Raw genomic sequence first — 20,714 nt, 5'->3', positions numbered from 1 at the left:
GCCCAGCTCCTACTGTGGGAGCACCCGGGCTTCTTTTAAGTAACATCTGTAATTTGGTGACTGACTCCCAGAAGAATATTCGGCTGCCCCAGTAACATCTCAGACTTGACAGGTCTGTTCCAAATTCTGTCTTCCTCCCTAAATATACTCCTTCCCTCAGTCTTCACGGTTCAGTAAAGGGCATTACTGTCCTCCTAGCTGCCCATGCAAGTTCTGTCAATTCTCTCTCCAAAACACAAAAATACGTGCCAAATCCACCCCCTTCTCTAGTACTACCACCTGATTTAAGACACCATCATCCCTCATCTAGATTATTGCAATAACTTCCTACTTGCTTTTTCCAGAACCCATTCCACACTGAGTGGCCAGAGTGATTGTTTAAATTTAATTTATATGTGCCTAGAGCCCTCCAGTGACTTTCTCTTGAACATAGGAAAAAACCCTGACCTTTTCACCTTGTATAGTCTACAGGTCTATGAATGTCCTTCCTCTGCTCCTCACTCTCTGCAACTTGTTCTCAAGCCACAAGGGCCTTCCTTGTAGTTCTGGGATCCCCAGTTTTCCTACCTCAGGGCCACTGCACTTTTTGTTTCCTTTGCCTGAAAGTACCTCCATGCCACTCTCACCCCATCCACATTAACTAGTTTTTAAAACAGTAAGGAATTCAGAATGTGTATTGAAGGTACGCAGTGTGAAATTGGCAATCAGAAGACAGGTATTCATCTCCCACTCTTTTTAAGATGTGACACCTACACCCAACCAAGAATGATCACAATTGCTGTCAACAGCAACTAAGGTGGTTCTTTGGCTCGTGGTTTCCTCTTCTCTAGGATGAGTCTCAACAGCAAACTTCTCTCTTGGGAATTTAGAGCCTAGACATCAATATCCAGAGACTGCAGGTAACTGAAGCTGGTCACCTTGTGTGCAAGTCCTCAAAATGCCCAATTTCTTGCATTCCTTGTTCGGGTTCTTCCCTTGGATTATGAAATGCCTAGTATTTTTTAACTAAGTCCTTTAGCTAATGTTGGTTTCTGTAACTAACAATTGAAATGATCTTGACTAAAACAATGAAGGATTCCATCTTAATTGCCTAGTTTGCTTCCTACAACTCAGTCTCACAGAATCCTTCTTATACTGGTGACTATCGGCTACCTCAAGGCATCTGTGGAATCCAAAATCAGCACTAATGTTGGTATATGTAGAACAATTTAATATTCATCCTCTCTCTTCACACACACATGCATATGTGTGCACACATGTGAGCACATACACATATACACGCACACTCCAGATCCTCTCATCATCCGTTGTGCCTTTTCTCCAGCACCTGTGAGGCTAGATTCTACTCTCCCTTGATGTTTGCTCACAGCTCATCTCTCCACTGCATGCTGCTACATGCACATGAAGGAGCCTCATGCATGCACATCAGTAAATCTAACTCTGAAAGGGAAACCTCTCTTTTCTAGAAGAAACTACTTCCCTTGCCTTTCCTGAGTAGTCTTCTCTATTTCATTGTCCCCATTAACTATGTTTCATCAGCAGGGCAATGGGCCTCACTTTTTAGAGATCAGGGACCCCTTTGATGAAGGCTGAGACATTTCCATAAAAAAAATTCATACGCACACATGTGTACACACACACACACACACACACAATTTTGCATACGACAAAAGTTCTTGGATTCTTGATTAAGAATCACTTCATTAGGAATAGTATTTCTATGACTTCCCTCCACCACTATACACACACTTCCATTAATTCTCACCCTTCTCTAATGATGATTCATCCACACCTCTGACGCCAGAGATACTGATAAAATAAACCCAGTTCATCCCTCTTAGAGTTTATTAGGCTGAGAAAAATTTAAAAAGCCAAGCTTCCTTAACAATTACAGATAGTTACACTTAGGAGTCATTTAGAACACTTCCTCAGGAAATATATTTAAAAACAATCTAGATTACGGTTTATTTCACACAGGTTACATTTTAAATGCTTCCCTTCATGGACCCTGGCTGAAATTAGGAGACAGCCAAGTCTTAACAGCAGCACACTTATCAAGAATTTTTTAGGTGGGTTATTTCCTGGGAAGATTATCACAGTGATTAATCTCATCCATATTTTTTGTTGTCAATTTCAGAAGGTGATATAATTGGCCAAGTTCCCAGGTTCTAGAGATCTTGTCAGTTTTGAAACCTGCAGCTTCTAATATACTAACTCTATCTTCTAATTTAGAAAAGAGGTCTGAAAACATTGGAGTTTTCTGGGTTGCCTTTTTTTTTTTTTTTTATGCCTATAGCACCTGGCCTTCCTATGTGGTCTCCCATTCAAGTACTAACCAGGCCTGACCCTGCGTGGCTTCAGAGATCAGATGGGGTCGGGCTTGTTCAGGGTGGCATGGTCGTAGACCATGGACTGTGGCCCCACTGGGGCGCAAACTCAGGATCTTCTGCATGTAAAGCAGACATGCTGACTGCTACACTATGGAATCACATCTTGAATTGCCTTCTCCAAGCTAAAATAGTCTGCTGAGGAAAAAGATAAGTGGAGAAGAGAAGATGGAAAGAAGAAAGAGTGGATGCCATAGTGAGAGAATCATAAGATTGGCGGCAGGTCAGAGACTGCACGAAAAAGTCTCTTTTTCCTCCCAGTGCCAGTGGTTCAAGACTGGCCCCAAGGCCCTAAGGCTTTACTTTAGTCCATTTGGCTTCCAGGTGGATTCATTTATTTTGTTTGATTATTTACTTTTCAATAGAGTCAGCATGGTCTAGAGCAGGGTTTCTCAATCTTGATCCTATGGCATTTGGGGCCAGAAAAGTCTTTGTTGTAGGTGGCTTTCCTGTGCATTGGAAAATGTTTAGCAGCACTCCTGGCCTCCATCCACTAGATGCCAATAACATCTCCCAGTTGTGACAACCAAAAATGTCCCCGGAGTGGGGGGCAAAATTGCTCCTGGCTGAGAATCATTCTAGAGGAAGGGTTCAGAGTCAGCCAGATTTAGCTTCCAACTCTAGCTCCATCCCTATAAGCTTATGACCTTGAAAAATACTATTTATCTGAGTCTGTTTTTTGTCAGCAAATAATATTTATCTCAAAAAGTTGTTTTGAGAATGAAGTGAAATGAAATGTGTGAAAAGCATATAAGTTCACAATAAGTGCTCAGTAAACATTTGTTCCTTCCCCATTCCAGCTTTATTTAACATATATTTATTGAGTATTTATGTTGAATGCTAAGGATATAAACACAAAAACAATTCTAGTTCTCCAGGAGCTACCTGACTCTGAGAGAAAGAGACAAACAACTATAATAGACAAAATGCATTACTAAAGGTTATTTACCAAATCTTACACAATTCTGGCCCTATTTTTCTTTAATTTTTTTAAAAGTTAACCTCTTTCCAGAAATTCACCTTGCATGCCTTCTGATAGAGAAAGGGTCCTGTGAGTTGGGTCTTGAAAAATTAGTAGCAGCTCATCTGAAAAACAGAAGCACACTAGACAGAGAAACAGCATGAGCAAAAGCTTAATAGTCTGGTAATTTCGGGAAACTGTTATCCAGTGGTCTAGGGTGAGCTGAATAGGAGAAATCAGTGCAAGACGGAGGAAGGAAGAAATTTGGACTTTTTCTTGCAGGTCACGGAACCTTCGAGGATGCTTTTATCAGGATGGTGACAGGATCAGATCTGCTTTAGAAAGCATGCTCTGGCAGCAGTGGGGAAAATAAATGAGAGGTGGAATGAAGGGCGAGAGAGACAGGAAACAAGACAACCAACCTGTCAGAAGCTATTCAATCCAGATAATGAGGGCCTGAACTGCAGACTTTGCAATGACAATGGCAAGATGCCAGTAAGCTCCACGGACATTAAAAGGTAGAACTGACAGGATTTAGTGACTGATTAGATGGGGAGGAATGTAGCCAGTGAAGAAGAAGGAATAGGAAGTGATTATAAGATTCTAGCTTAGAAAATTTGGTGGATACTGATGGCATTTAGAAATGACAGGCACCCAGAAACTGGTCCTGTTCTTTTCATAGCCGCCACCATTAACCATGCAAAGGAGCCCACCATCTCCAGCTCTCACTTGACTGATTCAAGTACAACTCAGTTCAACGAACCTAGGAGAGTATGGGGCACATCCAGCAGCTCAATGACATTGTTACTCCTGTCTGGCCTTGCTTGCTTCTGGGAAAGCCCCAGGAAAATATCATCATTGAATAAGAAATAATCACTGTATTTAGGGAGCTCACAGTCTAGATGGCAAGACGCACAAATGGGATACACAGTACAATGTGATCTGCGCTATATAATAGAGGTACCGAATCAGAGAATGTTTTGTGAAGGTCATTCTTAAACTGAACAGGAGCTAGTCAGAGAGATGAGGGAATGAGAAGAATGTTTAAGTCAAAGGAACAGCAGATGCAAAGGCAAAGAGGTGGTATAATTTGGTATAACTGTAGAGTGGGGTGAGGTGGAAGATGAAGCTTGAGATGTGGAGCCAGTTCATAAAAGGTCTTGTGAGCTAAGGATTAGCAAAAGTATAATTAATCACTAAGTGATTTTTCAGCAAGGGAGTTTCAAAGAATAGCCCCCCACACCCCAAACTTAACTAGTATTAAAGAAAAACAGGTAAGATAACAAAATTTTCAGTACCTAGTGAGGCATATTAAATTTTTTAAGAGTTTGTTTGAGCAAAAATTGATTTGAATTGAGGAAGTCAAACTAGAAGTATCCAGGAGTGCTTCACTGACAGGAGCTAAGGGAAAGACTTGCATAGAGAGAAGGCAGAAGCAAAGCAGGGAAATTATTTGATTGGCTGTAGCTTAATCTGTTGTGTTATTTGGGAAAGTTACCTTGGCTGTTGATGTTTGGGTTGTTCTCAGGTTTTAATTTCTTAATCTTGAGGCATTTACGGGCTTAGTTTTGGTTTGCTTACATAGACTGCTAAGGCATTAGAACCACCTCCGTCTAACGGCTTCCTTGTTTAATTAACACTAGCGTGTACTTAGGTCTGTGCTAGCCTTGTCCAACTGATGGATTAGTGAAGTGCTCCCAACTACTTCATATGTACTTTACTCTAGCCATTGTCACATTGAGTTATCATCTTTCTATTTGTATCCTCTATTAGGTATTGTAAGTTCCTTGAAACTAGGACTATTGTCATAATTATCCTTATCCTCCCAGCCTAGCAGAGTGCCTGGCACAAAGTAGGCTCTTAATAAGTGTTTACTAAATGAATGAATAAATGATCTGGTGAACAATTTTTTCCTGAATTTCTTGCCTTCTAGGGTCCATTGGGTAGTCTTCTCACCATATTTAAATAAGGGGAGTACAGAGAAAGGAGTAGTAAGTTAGGCTCCTGAAGATCTGGATTCTGGTCCTGTCTCTTAGGCAAACTGCATATATTTGGAGCCTTAGGGTTCTCATCTGTAAAATGGCATTTTTTAAAATCCTCACATCTCAAAACAATGTATGAAAGTACTTTGTGGCCCTGCTCTGATATAAGCTATTTAAATATGTTTCATCTTCCTTACAAATTAACTTGTGCTCAAATGTTAGGAAAAAATAGGTAGAACCCAGTTACTGTATTATAGGCCACTAAAAATGCTAATGTAGATTGTATTTTTCAACTAGCATTCATGTTGTTCTACTGGATACTGCAAATTACATTGTTTGCTCCTTGTTCACGCCAATCAGTTATATTCACCTTCTTGCTGGACTTTAAATATGCCTAACTCATTTCCATCTCAGAGTGTCTACACTGCTACTCATTCAGCAAGATATATTCTTTCCCCAGATAGTTGCATGAATGTCATGTCTTCACTTCAGGTCTCTGTTCAAATGTCACCTCAAGATGCCTTCTCTTAGTACTTTATCTAAAACACCACCTACTCCTCTCTTCACTGCCATCACTTGCTTCTTCCATAGCTTGCCCTACTTTTTCTTTATGACAATCATCACAATCATGTACTTGCTGATCCTTTGTCTCCCATGAAAAGGTAAACTCCATGAGGAAAAAGTGCCACACTCACAGCTGTATCCACAATGCCTAGAACAATGCCTGGCACTTAGAAGACACAACCTTTTGCTAGGTAGTTTCCTAAATAAATGACACTTGGTAAATAAGTGAACTTTTTCACTGTAATCACCTGCCATCATATGGAGTTAAGGACTTGCAAAATACAGAATTAGACCTAGTCTTGCTATTAACGAAGTGTTTGGCCTTGGAAAGTCACTTATTTCTGAGCTTCATTTAGTCTAAGCAAGCATTTCTGAGCTTCAACTTTCTAATCTGTAAACTAGGAACAGTATTATCCTCTACTTCTCCATTTTATAAATCACAGAATGGTTGTGCCATCATATCATTTATTATATCATGTAGCATTTCATTAATAAGGTACGTTTCTGTCTTTATTGTTAACTCCTCAAGAACACAGATCTTGTCTTACTCAACTATTATAAGACTTGGCACAGGTCCTGGATCTATAATTGCTGAAAGACTGGAAAGCAGAGAAAGTTGGAAATTTCCTTATGGAATGAAATGAGCTTCAAATATTCATAAACTGAGCTTCAAATATTCATACTCTAAATTATTTTTAAAGTCACTATTAGTGTCATTTCCTTTTTTTATACAAGTCATAACAATTAGCAAAGGGTCTGGGCAGCTAGAAATATTTTCATTTAGTCTGGATTTTGTTCAGAATAATGAACATGAATGCTTGCTTAGACTAAATGAATGGTTCTCCTGGTTCTCAGTGCTGAATATATGATTGTACTACTCTGAGAATTCTGACCCAGGCAGTAGGCATGTACTTCCTTTGACAGAGCACAAACCCTTGAATGACCCCTCAATACAATGGAGAGAAGTGCTATGTAATTTAGGGTCATGAACCAAATCTGCACTGTTTAGAGTTAGCTAATGTATGACAGGAATACACAAATATAAAGTTGTCAGGCTGGAACTAGACATTTGAAAAATCTGTACATATATTTACATATAAAACTGCTATCTTTTCAAAGAACCAGATCAAGATTAGAAGAAAGAGTTTATAGTTAAAACAATTATTTAGTATAAATCCAGGTTCTTTTCCTATATCCATTAGACTTGTGGGGAAAGGTTTAAGTTAAGTCTAAACTCCAAAAGGAGTTCCTGCTTTAATGACTTGTGTACAGATGTTAAAAGCTGGGCAGGCGATGCGGAATAGCTTGCTCTGTACCAACATAAGCTCTTTGGGTATATTAACTCACTTAACCCTTACGAACAATTCTATGAGGATTATATTATCATCCCCATTTCATAGAATGAAAACTAATTTATCTAGTTAAAAAGAATCTTGCCTAAAGTCACACACTGGGGTTTGAACCTAAGCTATCTGAATCAGAGCTCTCATGCTATGCTATCAGTCTAAATCATGAATTTGACCTGCATAGATACACACTGCAAAATGTACACTGACAGCAGGAGAAATTTAGCAATGATCATTTACATACTAAAATGGCCACAATATTTCTATAGTTTGATTTACAAATAGTTGGGCTACCGTGTGGTTTAGCAAATCAACTTCTTAGACCAGGCTATGGAAACAGCAACAAAGAAATTATACAATTTAGTGAGAGTTTCGATGTGGGAGCCGGTTATCGAAGTTCTGGAATTACTGAAGAGAAAGTTTGGGAATGAAAGAAACTTTTGCACAACTGCAAGAGAACTGCCTATCTAAAAGATTAGGAGGAACATATTGGTTGGCAAAACATTTATTAGTGTTGAATTCCATTTATATTCCAATAGCAATCTTCACCTGTTGGGTCTGGACACTTTGGAAAAATCCAAAACATAATACAGTGGAAAGGGTATGACATTTAGTCAGGGAAACTCACTTCAAATTCTAGCTCTGTCACTTATCAGTAAGTCATTTAATCTTTGAGCTTCTTTGTTCATCTATAAAATGTAGAAGGTGAATACCATCTCTAAGGTGGTGCTGTGAAAATTGCATGAAACCACATAACGCAGAATAGGTACTCCAAATCAGTTAATCATGAAAAGCCAGAACTTACCATCATCAAGATGTAAAATCAGCTAATCAGGTGTTTTTTTGTTTTTGTTTTTTTTGGCAGGGGGTGGACATTAGGAATCCAAACACATACAGTCTTTTATCTGGAAAACTTCTTAGGGATGATTACTACCCTATGTTTTCTTAGGAGGCAGACTTACACAAAAAAATTATTTGTTCAACTTGATGGGAAGTAAATCCCTTTTGTCTGTTTTAAAGACCAGGAAAAGATCCAAACTTCTTAATTATGGATTATCTATCATGGTATCTTTCAGGGTATCTTTAAGATCCAAGAGTATCTATCTGTTCTTTAAGATTAAACACGAAATTGGAGAATTTGAAAATGGACAGGATGTTAAATTGTATTCAATAACATTATAGATTTTTAAGACAATATTTCTAGGAGATGCACACTCAAGTATTTTGTGGTGAAGTTCAGTGATGTGTGCAACTTCCCATGGTTCAGAAAAAAATTATATAAACAAAATAATATAAACAAAGCAAATATGAACTTAGATGGAAGGCAGATGGGTAATGTTTAAAAGTGTTGATAATAAAGTATTGGGGGGAAAGAGGTTGCATTTAGGGACTATCCCCTGTGAAATTTTTCATCTTTTCCTTTTCCACTCATGGTACAGATTGTTTGAGGTGGGAGTGGTAGTGCAGAAACAGCTGAGGAAATATATTCTATATTAAGCCATAAGTCAATTAATTTCAAGTCTCACAAAACTTTTGAAACTATGTCACTTACAGAGTCATTCAGACAGATGGTAAGAAGTCAGTAACTAAAATCTATGGTTTTAAGAAAGAGATTCTTTTGTGTGGAGGTAGGGGATATATTAGCCTTTACAATGGCCCTAATCCAGGGAATTTATTTAGGGATATTTAGGGACCACATTTGGAAAACCTTAAGGCAACTACAGAAGAAAGTAAGTTATGTAGTCCCCTCTGTTTAGAACACAGACTATCTTGAGAACCAATCCTCATGTTAATAATTTATGCTTATCTGTAAATGGGTATATTGATCTTAAGGTGTGGTATAAGAACAAAAAGAATTATGTAGGAAATAAGTCAAAGTGCTATACAATTTTAAGGTGTGATTAAAGAACCAATAAACAAAAAAAAATAGCAAATGAAGAGATTTTATAAAACTAGAAAACCAAAACAAACAAACAAACAAACAAACTGAGACCAAAGAAAATAATTTGAGTTAATTTACTAAACTTTTTGCAAAATACTCTGCATCTTTTAAGAAATGCCTGCAGTTTTTTGGTAGAGAATTTCCTTCAAGGCAGGATCTGGAGTTGAAATTCCCTCCAGAGACCCCAACAAAACTCAATTGACTTTTAAGAATGTTTAAGGGAATGATCTAAAACATGGAAAATTTTTAAATCTTATTTAGAATATTAAAAATTAGAATCAATCTTAATGATGAGTGGAAGAATGATGCATTTACAAGGTAAACATCTATGTAATGAAATATTATTTAGCAATTTCAATGCAAGTATGAAGAGTGAGCCACAACAAAAAATGTTAAAGTAAAAAAATAAGTAAATGAATAAGTAAATATACTTATAACTATTTTTTAAAAGTCGGGAATATCAAAAAGACAATTATATTGAGAAATTGGAATTCTACTTCTGTTTCCCATCCTTTGCCCCACCAGTTCTGCTCCCCAAATTTTTTCGTTATTATGAAAAAAAAAAAAAAGGTAAGAATTCCATGGCTGGAAGGCAATTAGTGAAGTCATATACAAAGAGCCCTCAAGATAAAACCTAATGTGGAATATGAGACTAGATGTTAGAAGAAAGGTCACTACTGTACTCAACAATTAATTCTCTGCCATTTTCACCCAAACAGCAACCCATGCAAAGCCACCCATTCTTCCCTTCTAATGGCAGGTCTCAAAGATATCCATCTAAATGGTGTCAGTAACAGCATTCTTAATTATGACCAGCCTACAGACATCTTGTTCTCAAAGGCTTTTGTAGGTCTTACCCAACGTGAAACATACTTCTCTGGAGTTTTTTTTGTTTCGGTTTGGTTTTTCACTGTGAAAGAACAATGTTATTAAATTACTCAACTTTAAAAATCACAACCATAAAATCAAACTCATATATTGCTATTACAGTTTAGAGTTAGGGAGTCCCCAATCTAATGGGCAAGATTTTAAAAAATTTTTTAGGTTGTTTGGTTGAAAGCACTTTTTCCCAGAAATATTATAGTAATAAGGGAAATGAATCTGCAAAGCCTTATTTCCACAATCTCTCCCTCAATTTCCTGGTCTAGAAGACTAATGCATACTTAGGATGCCTCATGTTTTCCAGGGGCCTCCCAAATAAGTCTTCATTTCTACCATGAAATTTTTTAAGTGGGGTAATTTTAAGCTGTGAAATGCCTAACAATTTGATTTTTTTATCACCTAAAATCTGCTAACATTCACTTTTACAACACAAGTAACACCTGATGGGCTTAAATTCAAGATGAAAAATATTTTTTTAACAACCAGAAAATTAAAAACAATGGGGTATAACATGAAAATGTCCTAATCGTTTGTGGACCTCAAATATCAAAAGCGAGACGCTATTTTAAAATATCTAATAACTCAAGTTTAAAGATGGATGAATTTAATCTTTTTATAAAACCAAATGTTAGTCTAATTCCACTGGGACTAAGTGCTGAAGAACTAAATTATAAAGCAAATACATGAAACATGATTACAATTTAAATTCTTTGGATTCTTTATCTATGCCTCCGTTTTTAATACAGAATTAACTTTCTCAACCTAAGCACAGTAGTATTATTTAACACTTTATATCTAAAAGCTGTACTTTAGGAATATTTTGCGTCTTCATAGCTATCAGGAAAACTTTAAAAAGATAAGAGCTTCAGACAGTAGCATACCATAAATGGAACAAATACTGGCTTAGACCTTATGTCTCTGACTATATTGCTGTATTTTCCTACAAAAACCTTTTAGCATCTGACAGCTTCATCAGCTCTTCCACTTTCAAACAAGTAAGCTTTACTTCCCACCATTCCCAGATAAATGGGTCCTAAAATTTCCTAAAGGATGGACCTCAATTATTAAGTCCTCTTTGTGAGGCAAATACTCATTTTAATTTTCGTCAGAAATTAAATTTTTTCTAAGCATTCTTCTGGTCCATTAAGAACAATCAGAATGTAATACAAGTGGCAGAAGAACTGGAGTATATATATTAGTCATATTTGAGTCTCTCTGTCAGGGGTTCCTCCTTGTAATGGGAAATAATTTGAATTAGGATGGAACAGTTGATAAGAAGGAAGAACAAACCAGCTAACCAGATAAACAGAAAGGTATTCTTTCCTTGAAACTCAAGAACATATGCAGGAGCCAGCCATAAGGCCTGCCCTATAAACCACAACATCAGGAGAACTACAGCTCTTTTCCAAGGCATTCTCACTCGTGGCATCACAATGGGCAGTAGGCAGAGGTACCAAAGAAAGTACTGGGACGTGCAAACTTTGTTAAAAGTCACAAAAATGGAGGTATGAAGAAAACAACAAAAGACAAGGTCTCTATAATAGGCGAAAGACACTGCTGAAAGCAAGATGAACTGTGGTAGGAATGCAGCAATTCCCAGGGAAAAACTCCACTTGCTCTCTGCGGTCAAATACAGCATGTAGAAGTATGGAGAAAAGTTGTGACGGATATCCCGCCTAGTCAAGTGATAAAGGTAAGTGTGCTCTAGAAATTCCCAACCATATTTATGGTAAAAACCGAAACTCAGGGCAAAAAATGTGAGTCCAGCAACTGCTACAAAGAGCAGCACAGCCCGATTACACAGCCTCTTCAGGAATTCGTAAAAACGAGCCTGGAAGCAATACCGGGATCGACAGAGGCTTTCGTCATTGTCGCGTTCCGGAAGCAAGTGGAGAGCTATGGGAAGGATATAGGTCACTGGATACATCTTCATATGCACTGCGAAACCGTAGAATACAGCGGCACACGCGACGAGTCTTTTTTCTATTAGGTACAGGGCCATAAGCACCAGGGAGGCGACGATCGAGTCCGCATTGCCTCGGCTGGATACCGCCATAGGGAGGGGGTTAAGAAGCCAAAAGACACAGTAACCGCAAGCCTGGCGTCGACCCAGCTCCTTAAGAAGCAGCAGGCGGTATAAGAGAAAAGCGGTGAAGAGGTCGCAGCTGATGAAGAGAAACTTTCCAAAGAGTTCACTGAGGTAGATGTTAGGAGTGAGTAGCCACGCCAACAGTGGAGTGTAACGATAGGTCGCCCTGAGATAAGGGGAGCGCCCCTCGGTGACGAAACGCGCGGCGTCCGTGAAGACTTGGTAGTCGATGTCTGTGTACCTCACGAGAAGAGTCCGGTCCTGGAAGACCCCATAGAAGACCAAGGCGACTCGGGCAAGAAAGGCCACACCAAATACCCCAGCGGGGGGCACCCGCAGGCTCAAGAACCATTCTCCCCAGTGCTTGGTCGAGCCCATGATCTGGCTGCGAGGCAGCCGCAACGCCCCAGCACCAAACTGCCTTCGAAACGCAAACTTTCACTCCGTTTCCGAGCCTCAGGTGGACGGGGCATCTCCCACCAGCCACGCTGCCAACAGAAACAACAGCCTACAAGCACTTCCGGCATGAAGTCCCGCCCCCGCACTGCTTCCGGTCGCGGGCTCCACACTGGGTTCTCAATCACCCGAGCCAGAAAATTACATTCCTCTGTATTGGCTGTCTCGCTTTCGCTCCGCCTCCGAAGGGGCGAATTTCCGGTCGTTTTCTGGAAGTGCCGCAATGACTGGCGTTTTACCGAGGGAGGAGAGATTTTCCCGTGTGAATGAACCCTTCATTCTCCCGCCCCAACTTCAGTCAGTGGAGCCAGAGCCCTGAACGCAGGGAGCTTCGAGTTATATCCCTCAGGGCTGGGAAGCAGACCAAAGCGTGAAAAATGTAGAAGTGAAGGAAAACTAAACCTTTGATAGTCTCTCATGCTTTACTCACCGCTCGCGGGTAATCCTGGGGAGTTGTAGGCCCCAGGGCCGACTGGAATGAGTTTAAGGGAGCCCAGAGTGTGAACGTTCCGTGCAATATTTGGGACATAGTTATACGTACTTTGAAATTATTAGTTGTATATCTAAATTCGAATTTACGCAACCCTAGGTGGAGGGGTGGGAAGGAGGACCGGGAAGCTTCATAACGTCCCTAAACTGCGTTGGGCCTTTAAGCCGCCGTGCCGTTGTTTTTTGCTGTTCTGCCGAGGTTGCCTTCCCCTCCCCAGTCCCTACTTAACCCTTAAGGCCTCGGCTCAGGCGTTAACTATGTCTTAGATACCAGCGACAAATAGGCTCTAAGCTCTGGCAAGTCATTCACACAGAAGACCCTACCTTGCTACATGAAAGTCCTGTCCAGCTCCCGCTGTCCCAGTGCTGCAAAACTACCTCTTGGAATGACCATCCTTTTATTATAGCATTTGTCACAACTGATTTTTTTTGTTTGTTTCTCTCTTCTAGTGTCCCATCAGGACACTTTGAGCTCTTTAAGAAAAGAGCTAATCCTTTTCTGTACCTCAGCATCTAACACATTACCAGACCTATAGTAGGCATTCAATAATAGTTGAATAGATTTTAGATGTTCCCGTTACCAAAATACCTCTGGAGTGGCATCCTTGGAATGCCCCCAACTCCCAATCCTTTTTTCTTTCAAATATCCTTTACCTGCCTCAAGTTCTGCCCCCTTCAGCCACCCCACTCCAACCCTACTTCCATGCATTTTTCACCAAGGACTCTAACCTATTAGTTCTTTCCCTTCTATGGGCACTTAGTGCACTTACAGTCTACATTGTAGAATTTTATATTTTATTTTAGATTGTAGGGTTTTTGAGGTAGAGATTATATCTTATCCTTATTTTTTTTTTAATTACTCATATTTATTGCAGTCTTAGGCACAGAGCGAATGGTCAGCAAATACTAATTTACTTGGTTTTACAGATGGATCTTATTTCCTAGGAGGAGTCTTCTAAACTAGCATAAGGAGAGTAGGAGATTCCATCCAATCTGAACATGCAGCTCCCAAGACTACCCTCCATTATCCATCATACAATTTATAGTTAGTTATCCTTTGGAGGAACTATGTTAATCTTTTACATTCCTTATTCATATCCTGATATCTTTTCCCTTTTATAAGCCTTGGTGTAATTATATGCCTTATATTGATAATTCCTTTCAACCTTTTTTTTGGCAGTGTGATAGCCATGTATGCAATGGCAGCACATCACCATTTAATGAATAATAATGCTGGTGTTGATTTCTTAATAGCCAGCTTTGTCAAGGAATTATTTGCAATGTGCCAGGCATTGTGCTAAATATCATGGATGGTTGATATTCTGACCTTTACAAATGAAGAAATCAAGGCTAATGGATATTAAGTAATGTTTCTAAGTCATATAGTGAACTAGTGATAGGTGGAACTCAAAAGCAGGTCTCCAGCCCAGAGCATTCTTTTTATTTATTTATGTATGTTTGTTTATTTATTTACTTGTTTGTTTAAATTTGTTTCAAGTATACAGTACATTGGTTAGACATTTATATAGTTTATAAAATGATCCCCTTAATTGCTCTTTCTCTCCTCTGGTTTTCCACCTAGCCAATATATTAATGGTAACTGCATTCCCTATGCTGTGCTCCCCATCCCCGTGACTATCTATCAACTACTAATTTGTACTTCTTTTATCCTTAACCCCATTGTCCCAGCCTCCAACCTCCCTCCCCTCTGTCCATCACCAAATTGTCCTCTATATTTGTGAGTCTGTTTTTGATTAGTTTTTTGTTCCTTAGATTCCTCATATAAGTGAAATCATATGGTATTTATCTTTCTCTGTCGACTTATTTCACTCAGCATTAGAACCTCTAGTCATCCATGTCATTGCAAATGGTAGGATTTCATTTTTTCTAATCAGCCCAGAATATTCTTAACCACTATGTGACAAACCTACAAATAAAATGTTGATGATGAATTCTAATTTCTGCCTCCTCTCATTGATCTCTTATCCGAATCTTTCTGATAGTCTCTCTGTGACTCTATCTCTGACTTATTCTTTTCCTCTGCCATAAAAGTGAGACTTAGTCCCAGAAGGTAGAGGATGTGGGAGATAAATGTCTGAGGATTAACTAAGAGTACCCTTGGCTGGGTTAGTTTAGGTGTTATGGCAGAAAGGCCTCAGCCAATTTGTCCCTGTAGAGCCGACCTAGTAAAGAAGGGAGAGGCACCTAATTTGAACAGATAGAAAAACAACTAAACAAGAAACTAAGTTTGAGTCACTGAAGTCAAATGAGTGAGATGTAGATAATAGTTGCGGGAATGAAGAAGGGACTTAAGTCCAGTAAAATAAATTGGACAGGGAGGTCTGATTTTCTTTACTTTCTAGGTGATACAGAAGTACCACAGAGTCTACGGACCCCATATTGAGCTTTTTGCATTGAGCTTAGGAATTCTACTGACCTTTCCCTGAAAGGGCTACTTCGTTTCATATGCTCAACTGTTCATTACCTCTTGAACTATTACAGTCCTAATTTCCCCTTTCTCTGTCTACCTCTAGGTTTCCATCCTTTTAGAGCCAGTGACTAGGGAAGCACATGTGAATAGCTCATCCTTAGCTAGCAACCTCACCTAGGACCTTGATCTTGGTCACTGCTATATATGCTCTCATTACGTTTCCAGATCCACTGTCCATGTCTATGCTCTACGTGGTTAACTTCTATGGGCAACATCACATGGTCTCCCTTGCCCTGGGCCTTCACATTAGAATAGACCGATGGGAGGCACTAGCAGGTCTTTGTTAGTGGCTGAGTTCCTCTACCTAAGGCCATGACTTCCACTGAAGCCGTAACCCTCTCCCTTGTCGACAATTCCCACCAGAGTCCAATAACTGTCCCAGTCGGTTTAAGACTTGTAAAGGTTTCCTACCGTTTAGAGTTCCTGGATGCTTTACTATCCCTTGTTGATTTATTAACCCAAGCCACACCTTTGTACATAATCTCTTCATTAAACCATGTCCAGTTAGCCCTTTGAGTGTGCCATCTGTTTCCTGCTGGAGCCCTGACTAATTCAATCACTTCTTTTTTTTTTTTTTTCTAGATCTTGCTTATATTTCCTGTAATTTCCTTTGACTCTACTTCTAATTCTTTTCATTCTCAGCATCGTTAGTCCAGACCTTCGACAACTCAATTTAATAGGTATTGAGCACTTATACTATACTAGGATCTGTGACAATTACCTTTCCCACAAACTTTTGCAAGTCTCTTAACTGGTTCAGTGTCTCCTGTCTCTGAATTCCACTGCCAGATTGATATTCATAAATAATACTTTAATTAGATTCTATCCTTCCTCATACATCTTCAATAGTTCCCAAGTGCCTATAAAAAACAATAAACTATTTAGACTGATATTTAATCCCTCCACTACCCTATCTTTTCAATCTATAGATGAACAACCTATAAAGCCCTTAATTCTACATTTATTAACCATCCCTTAAATTTGCCTTGTGTTTTCTTCCTACAGTACTTTTGCTCATGCTTACCACCTACAAGTTATTGTATTTCTCTGCATTTATTCAAATATTATTTGTCCTTTAATGCTGAGCTTAGATCTCAACTCTGTAAATTCTTTCCAGACCTTAACAAGTAGAAATGATCTCTCCCTCCCCAAAATGGTGTTTATTGTCTGTTCTATTTTTTAACATTTAATGATGTCATGCCTTATGAAATATATTCTCTAAACTTTTTATGGTTATTTAACAATTATACAAACTCTGCTGCATACTAGCTGTGTGAACTTTCGGCAAGTTCCTTCCCTCTCTCTTTTCCTTTTGTTGTATTTATTGAGCATCATACATGCCAGGTGCTTGGTATTTAGCTTGGTCACCTTGTCGCTGGGTCCCTGGTGACCAGACATTGACATGAATCCTATTCACATGACCTTAAGTGCCATGAGACACTTACTGTCTGAGCAAGACAGACATTAGTCAGATGCACAAGTAATATAAAATTGCAGCTGTGGTAAGTACTATGAAAGAGGAATATGGGTACATTCATAGCTTTTAACAGGGGTTTGCTCAAAGATAGGCATAGTAAGAGTTGGGGATTGGCAAGTAGTAGAGAGAGTTTCACAGAACAGCAGGTGCAAAGCCCAATAAGTCTCTATGTCCCTTTATGGCATGTATCATGTCTTCTATATCTGTTACCTGAATTGTACCTTCCACCTAATAGGAACTCAGTATTTGCTGATTTTTCTTGATTCTCATGTCAAATGTGTTCAAACCAGAGTACTTAGATTGAAACCATCCCTTGCTTAATGCCTATCCCTATAAAATATTTTCCAAAGAGATCTCACTCATTGAAACATGTTAATGGTATATCTCTCCCTTAGTGTATGCTGCTTGTTATTTTATCTTGTTTTCTTCACAGATTCATAAGTTTCTTCAAACTTTAAAGGACTACATATTTCATGTATCTTATATATCTCACATGTCTTATGACTCAAACTAAACTAGTGTTTCCCACATACTATAGATAAGTATTTACTGATGATGATGAGAGCTCCTATTTTCTCCCCCATCCTACCTCAGTCCTTCCATTTCTGGGAAACAAGAGTCGGTGACTGGAATCTGTTGCTTCTTGTCTGAGATAATTCAGGGCTAGATACTGACAACCAGGGCTTTTTCAGGCTAGTGACAGATATGAATAGAAGACAAATCCATTTATTTGAGAGTTGGGGAAATAAACACTCAACAATGAAATGAGTAGGCTTGTAGAGCCTTGAGGATAATAAATAAGGAACGTCTACATGATAGCATGGAAGAGAAACTGGCCATGCGATCACTGGCCACAAGGGACAATGCGTGGGATCCAAAGAAACTTGACTTTCCTGGATTAACTTGAGCCAGTTTTCGGATTTCTGGGTCTTAATTTTTTTTCTCCATAAATCTTGTCCTTTTAAAACTGAGTTTGAAAGGTTTTTGTTAAAGGATCCTAAAATTAATGAAAGGAGGTATGGGAAAGGAGTAAAGGGAATGGATGATAACAGTAAAGGGAAGGCTGGCCCCAAGATCAGAGTTTCTTCCAGCACAGCCTCCTTTCCCATACATAGGCCTATGAGTTCAGGTCTTAATAATAGGACTGTTTGGATTTCTGAAAGAAGCTAGAGTGAAGGACAGATTCATTCATTTTATTTAGTAGCTCGTTCTGAACAGACTAAAATAAACCAAAAAATCTCACACGTCTTTTTCCTAGGTAAATTTGACCTGGTTTAGTCTTTAATGCAAGGCATGGGAAAACTATCCTTAACTACTTTTGCTTCAGTAGATTTGGCCATTACTTGAGTCTGGGGGCCAATGCTAACTTTATAGCAAAGGTAGAGTGTTATTTTACAAATAAATTAGGTTAACTAGCAGGACCAGGGTAGCAGCCTTGGAGAAGGGACAGTGTCCTGGCTTGTAGCAATAGTAAAACTGGCTTCCTTTGCTCAGGCCTCATAGAGAAATCCCCAGATGATCTTATTAACTGACAGAGGTCAGAGAATAATGAGGTGAAGCATAGAATAGGGATTTTAGAAGCCTCTCATATAACTGCACCATCTCCTAGGGCATCTGATAGCCCACTCATTTTCATACAGAAGCATCAAAGCCAAAGCACCGTGCCCCATGCCCAAATGCCAGGATTAGGACCCCTCTAACACAGACAGCATTCACTTTGGGCTGCTCACAGCCACACTGAGAGCTGGGCCTCTGCCTCTCTTTGGCTCAACATCACTTTCATCCTGGTCTTTGCTTTCTAGGGTCGAGGCTCCTTTTTAGTGCCTCCACACACCAAAGTGTTCAGCTTCTCAGTTGAATAGCCATTACTTCCAGGGGCTGGAGCTGCAGTTGCCCCTACCCCTGTGGAAGAAGGAAAATACAATGTACTTCAGGAGGGAAACAGAAGGGTGCTTTTATTTAACATTTTTAAAAAGTGCTACAGTGACAGGACATTTCTGGGGATGGGAGCACACAGAATAAGTAGGGCTTCTCCTAGATTTCCATGGATGAAGTGTCTCCCTTTTCCTCCCATCTTCCTGGTCCTATCAGCAGCACAGGGTTTATAGAAAGCCTCATGAATGCCTCTTTATTTCTGAAGCTTCCACCACTCACTTTCCCATTATCAAACCTGAAAGCCTTCATCAAGTATCTCACTTCCATTTTGAAACCAGGATCACTGGTTGTAAGTTTGGAAATCTGGGGAGCCCTACCCTGAAACCATATCTGCCCCCATGCTAAGATCTCTGAACACTTCCTTTCTGTACATTCAGTATATTTGGTCCTATATACATCTCTCTAAATATATATATTATGTTTCTTTCTTCTTAGATAAACTTTTTCATATATATCATATTCTAAGTCCCCAAGCTTCTACCTACCTTCTTGTTTGCTAGCCAAGTAAAACTCGGGATGTCATCATTTTCACTAAGTTCCTCAGTAGTGGCCTTTCTCATCTTTTGTTTTGCCTTTATCAGTTGTTTTGCCCATCCTCTGAAATCTACCCCCTGAACATCTGTGCCTAGTGCTCTCCTGACATGCCAAGTCCCTGGTTGGTATTGTCAGGGGCCCCATTTCTCAGTAGACCTGGCTGCTTCTGAAGCCCATCTGATAGCCTAAAAGAGGATTTCAGTTCAGAGGAGATGGGGGCTACAGTCTAAAGAGCCTTTTGGGTTGGGGGGATAGGCGGGTTATGGGAGAATAAGCCAAGCTGGATTAAAAGGACAGTATGATTTAAAATGCAATTTAGAGCAAAGTCTGGGATCGTGGTGGAGAATCAGAAAGGGTAAGTCAGAAAATGTTTTAATTTTGTCATCCAAGAATGTGAGGAGAATCTGGGGGCTTAGAATAGACATCAGAGGGTGGGAAGAGTAATTCCCTCAGGAGGGAAGCCGCTGTGTACAGAAGAAACTAGATGGAGGATAACTTGCTAATAGATAAGAATACATACACACACACTGCAGTGCTTTTTGCCCTTGCACATTGAAAGAAATCGGGTAAGTTTAACAAACAAAGTTAAGAAACCAGAAGCTGGCTCTTTGCCTTCTGTTCTCTGTTTCAAGGTTTCAAGTTTTTCCGGTTTTTGTTTTCTTACAGCTAGGGAGTAATGGTGGGGTTTACAGTAAGTGGAGAATAAAGGGTCTTCATTTTCAAGGTATAATTAGAGTTCAAAGAGAGATCAATATAAGAGGATCTTGTGCCATTGTAGTAAGTGGTAACCGTGGTTTCAGCCTCAGAATTTTGTGATTTTCTCTGCATGGCTCTGCACACTGATGCAGCACACATTCTAAGTAAGTGTGTAGCTTATAACAATTGGCTGAGTCCACCTTAAACTGCCACTTGATTCATACAGGGATTCTATGCCAAACCACTTTGGGGCATGGGAGGTATTTCCCTGGTTTATAAATGAGACTGGGAAATACTCTTGGGATTTGAGGTGTTAGAGAAAGTTCTAGTACCCATATACCCTTCCTGACCCCTACTCCAGTCCCCAAGGAGAAAAAGGAACGGCCTGAGTCTGATCTTTTAAAGTATGCCTTTAACTTGCCTGAAACTGGCCTTATGGCAAAGGAGAGATGATACTGCTACTCATTTTATACTAAATCTCGG

General features: G+C 39.4%; 1 protein-coding gene and 1 pseudogene across 1 annotated transcript; both read right to left on the bottom strand.

Moving 5' to 3' along the window:
- Nucleotides 1-2,287: 2,287 nt before the first annotated feature.
- On the bottom strand, nucleotides 2,288-2,406 carry LOC111747322 (annotated as a pseudogene).
- An 8,240-nt stretch (nucleotides 2,407-10,646) lies between these two features.
- Nucleotides 10,647-12,780, bottom strand: PIGM (phosphatidylinositol glycan anchor biosynthesis class M). The gene has a single exon (XM_011373086.2). The coding sequence runs from the start codon at nucleotides 12,529-12,531 to the stop codon at nucleotides 11,260-11,262; it is 1,272 nt and encodes a 423-aa protein (XP_011371388.1). The 5' UTR covers nucleotides 12,532-12,780; the 3' UTR covers nucleotides 10,647-11,259.
- Between the last annotated feature and the right edge of the window lie 7,934 nt (nucleotides 12,781-20,714).

The sequence above is a fragment of the Pteropus vampyrus genome, unplaced genomic scaffold (assembly GCF_000151845.1).
Source record: "Pteropus vampyrus isolate Shadow unplaced genomic scaffold, Pvam_2.0 Scaffold217, whole genome shotgun sequence".
Taxonomy (NCBI): Eukaryota; Metazoa; Chordata; class Mammalia; order Chiroptera; family Pteropodidae; genus Pteropus; species Pteropus vampyrus.
The sequence above is the reverse complement of the archived record's forward strand: the minus strand, read 5'-3'. Positions and strand labels throughout refer to the sequence as shown.

Bases quoted from the DNA above. Each gene is read 5' to 3' on its own strand.
- PIGM (XM_011373086.2), bottom strand. From the start codon at position 12,531: ATGGGCTCGACCAAGCACTGGGGAGAATGGTTCTTGAGCCTGCGGGTG.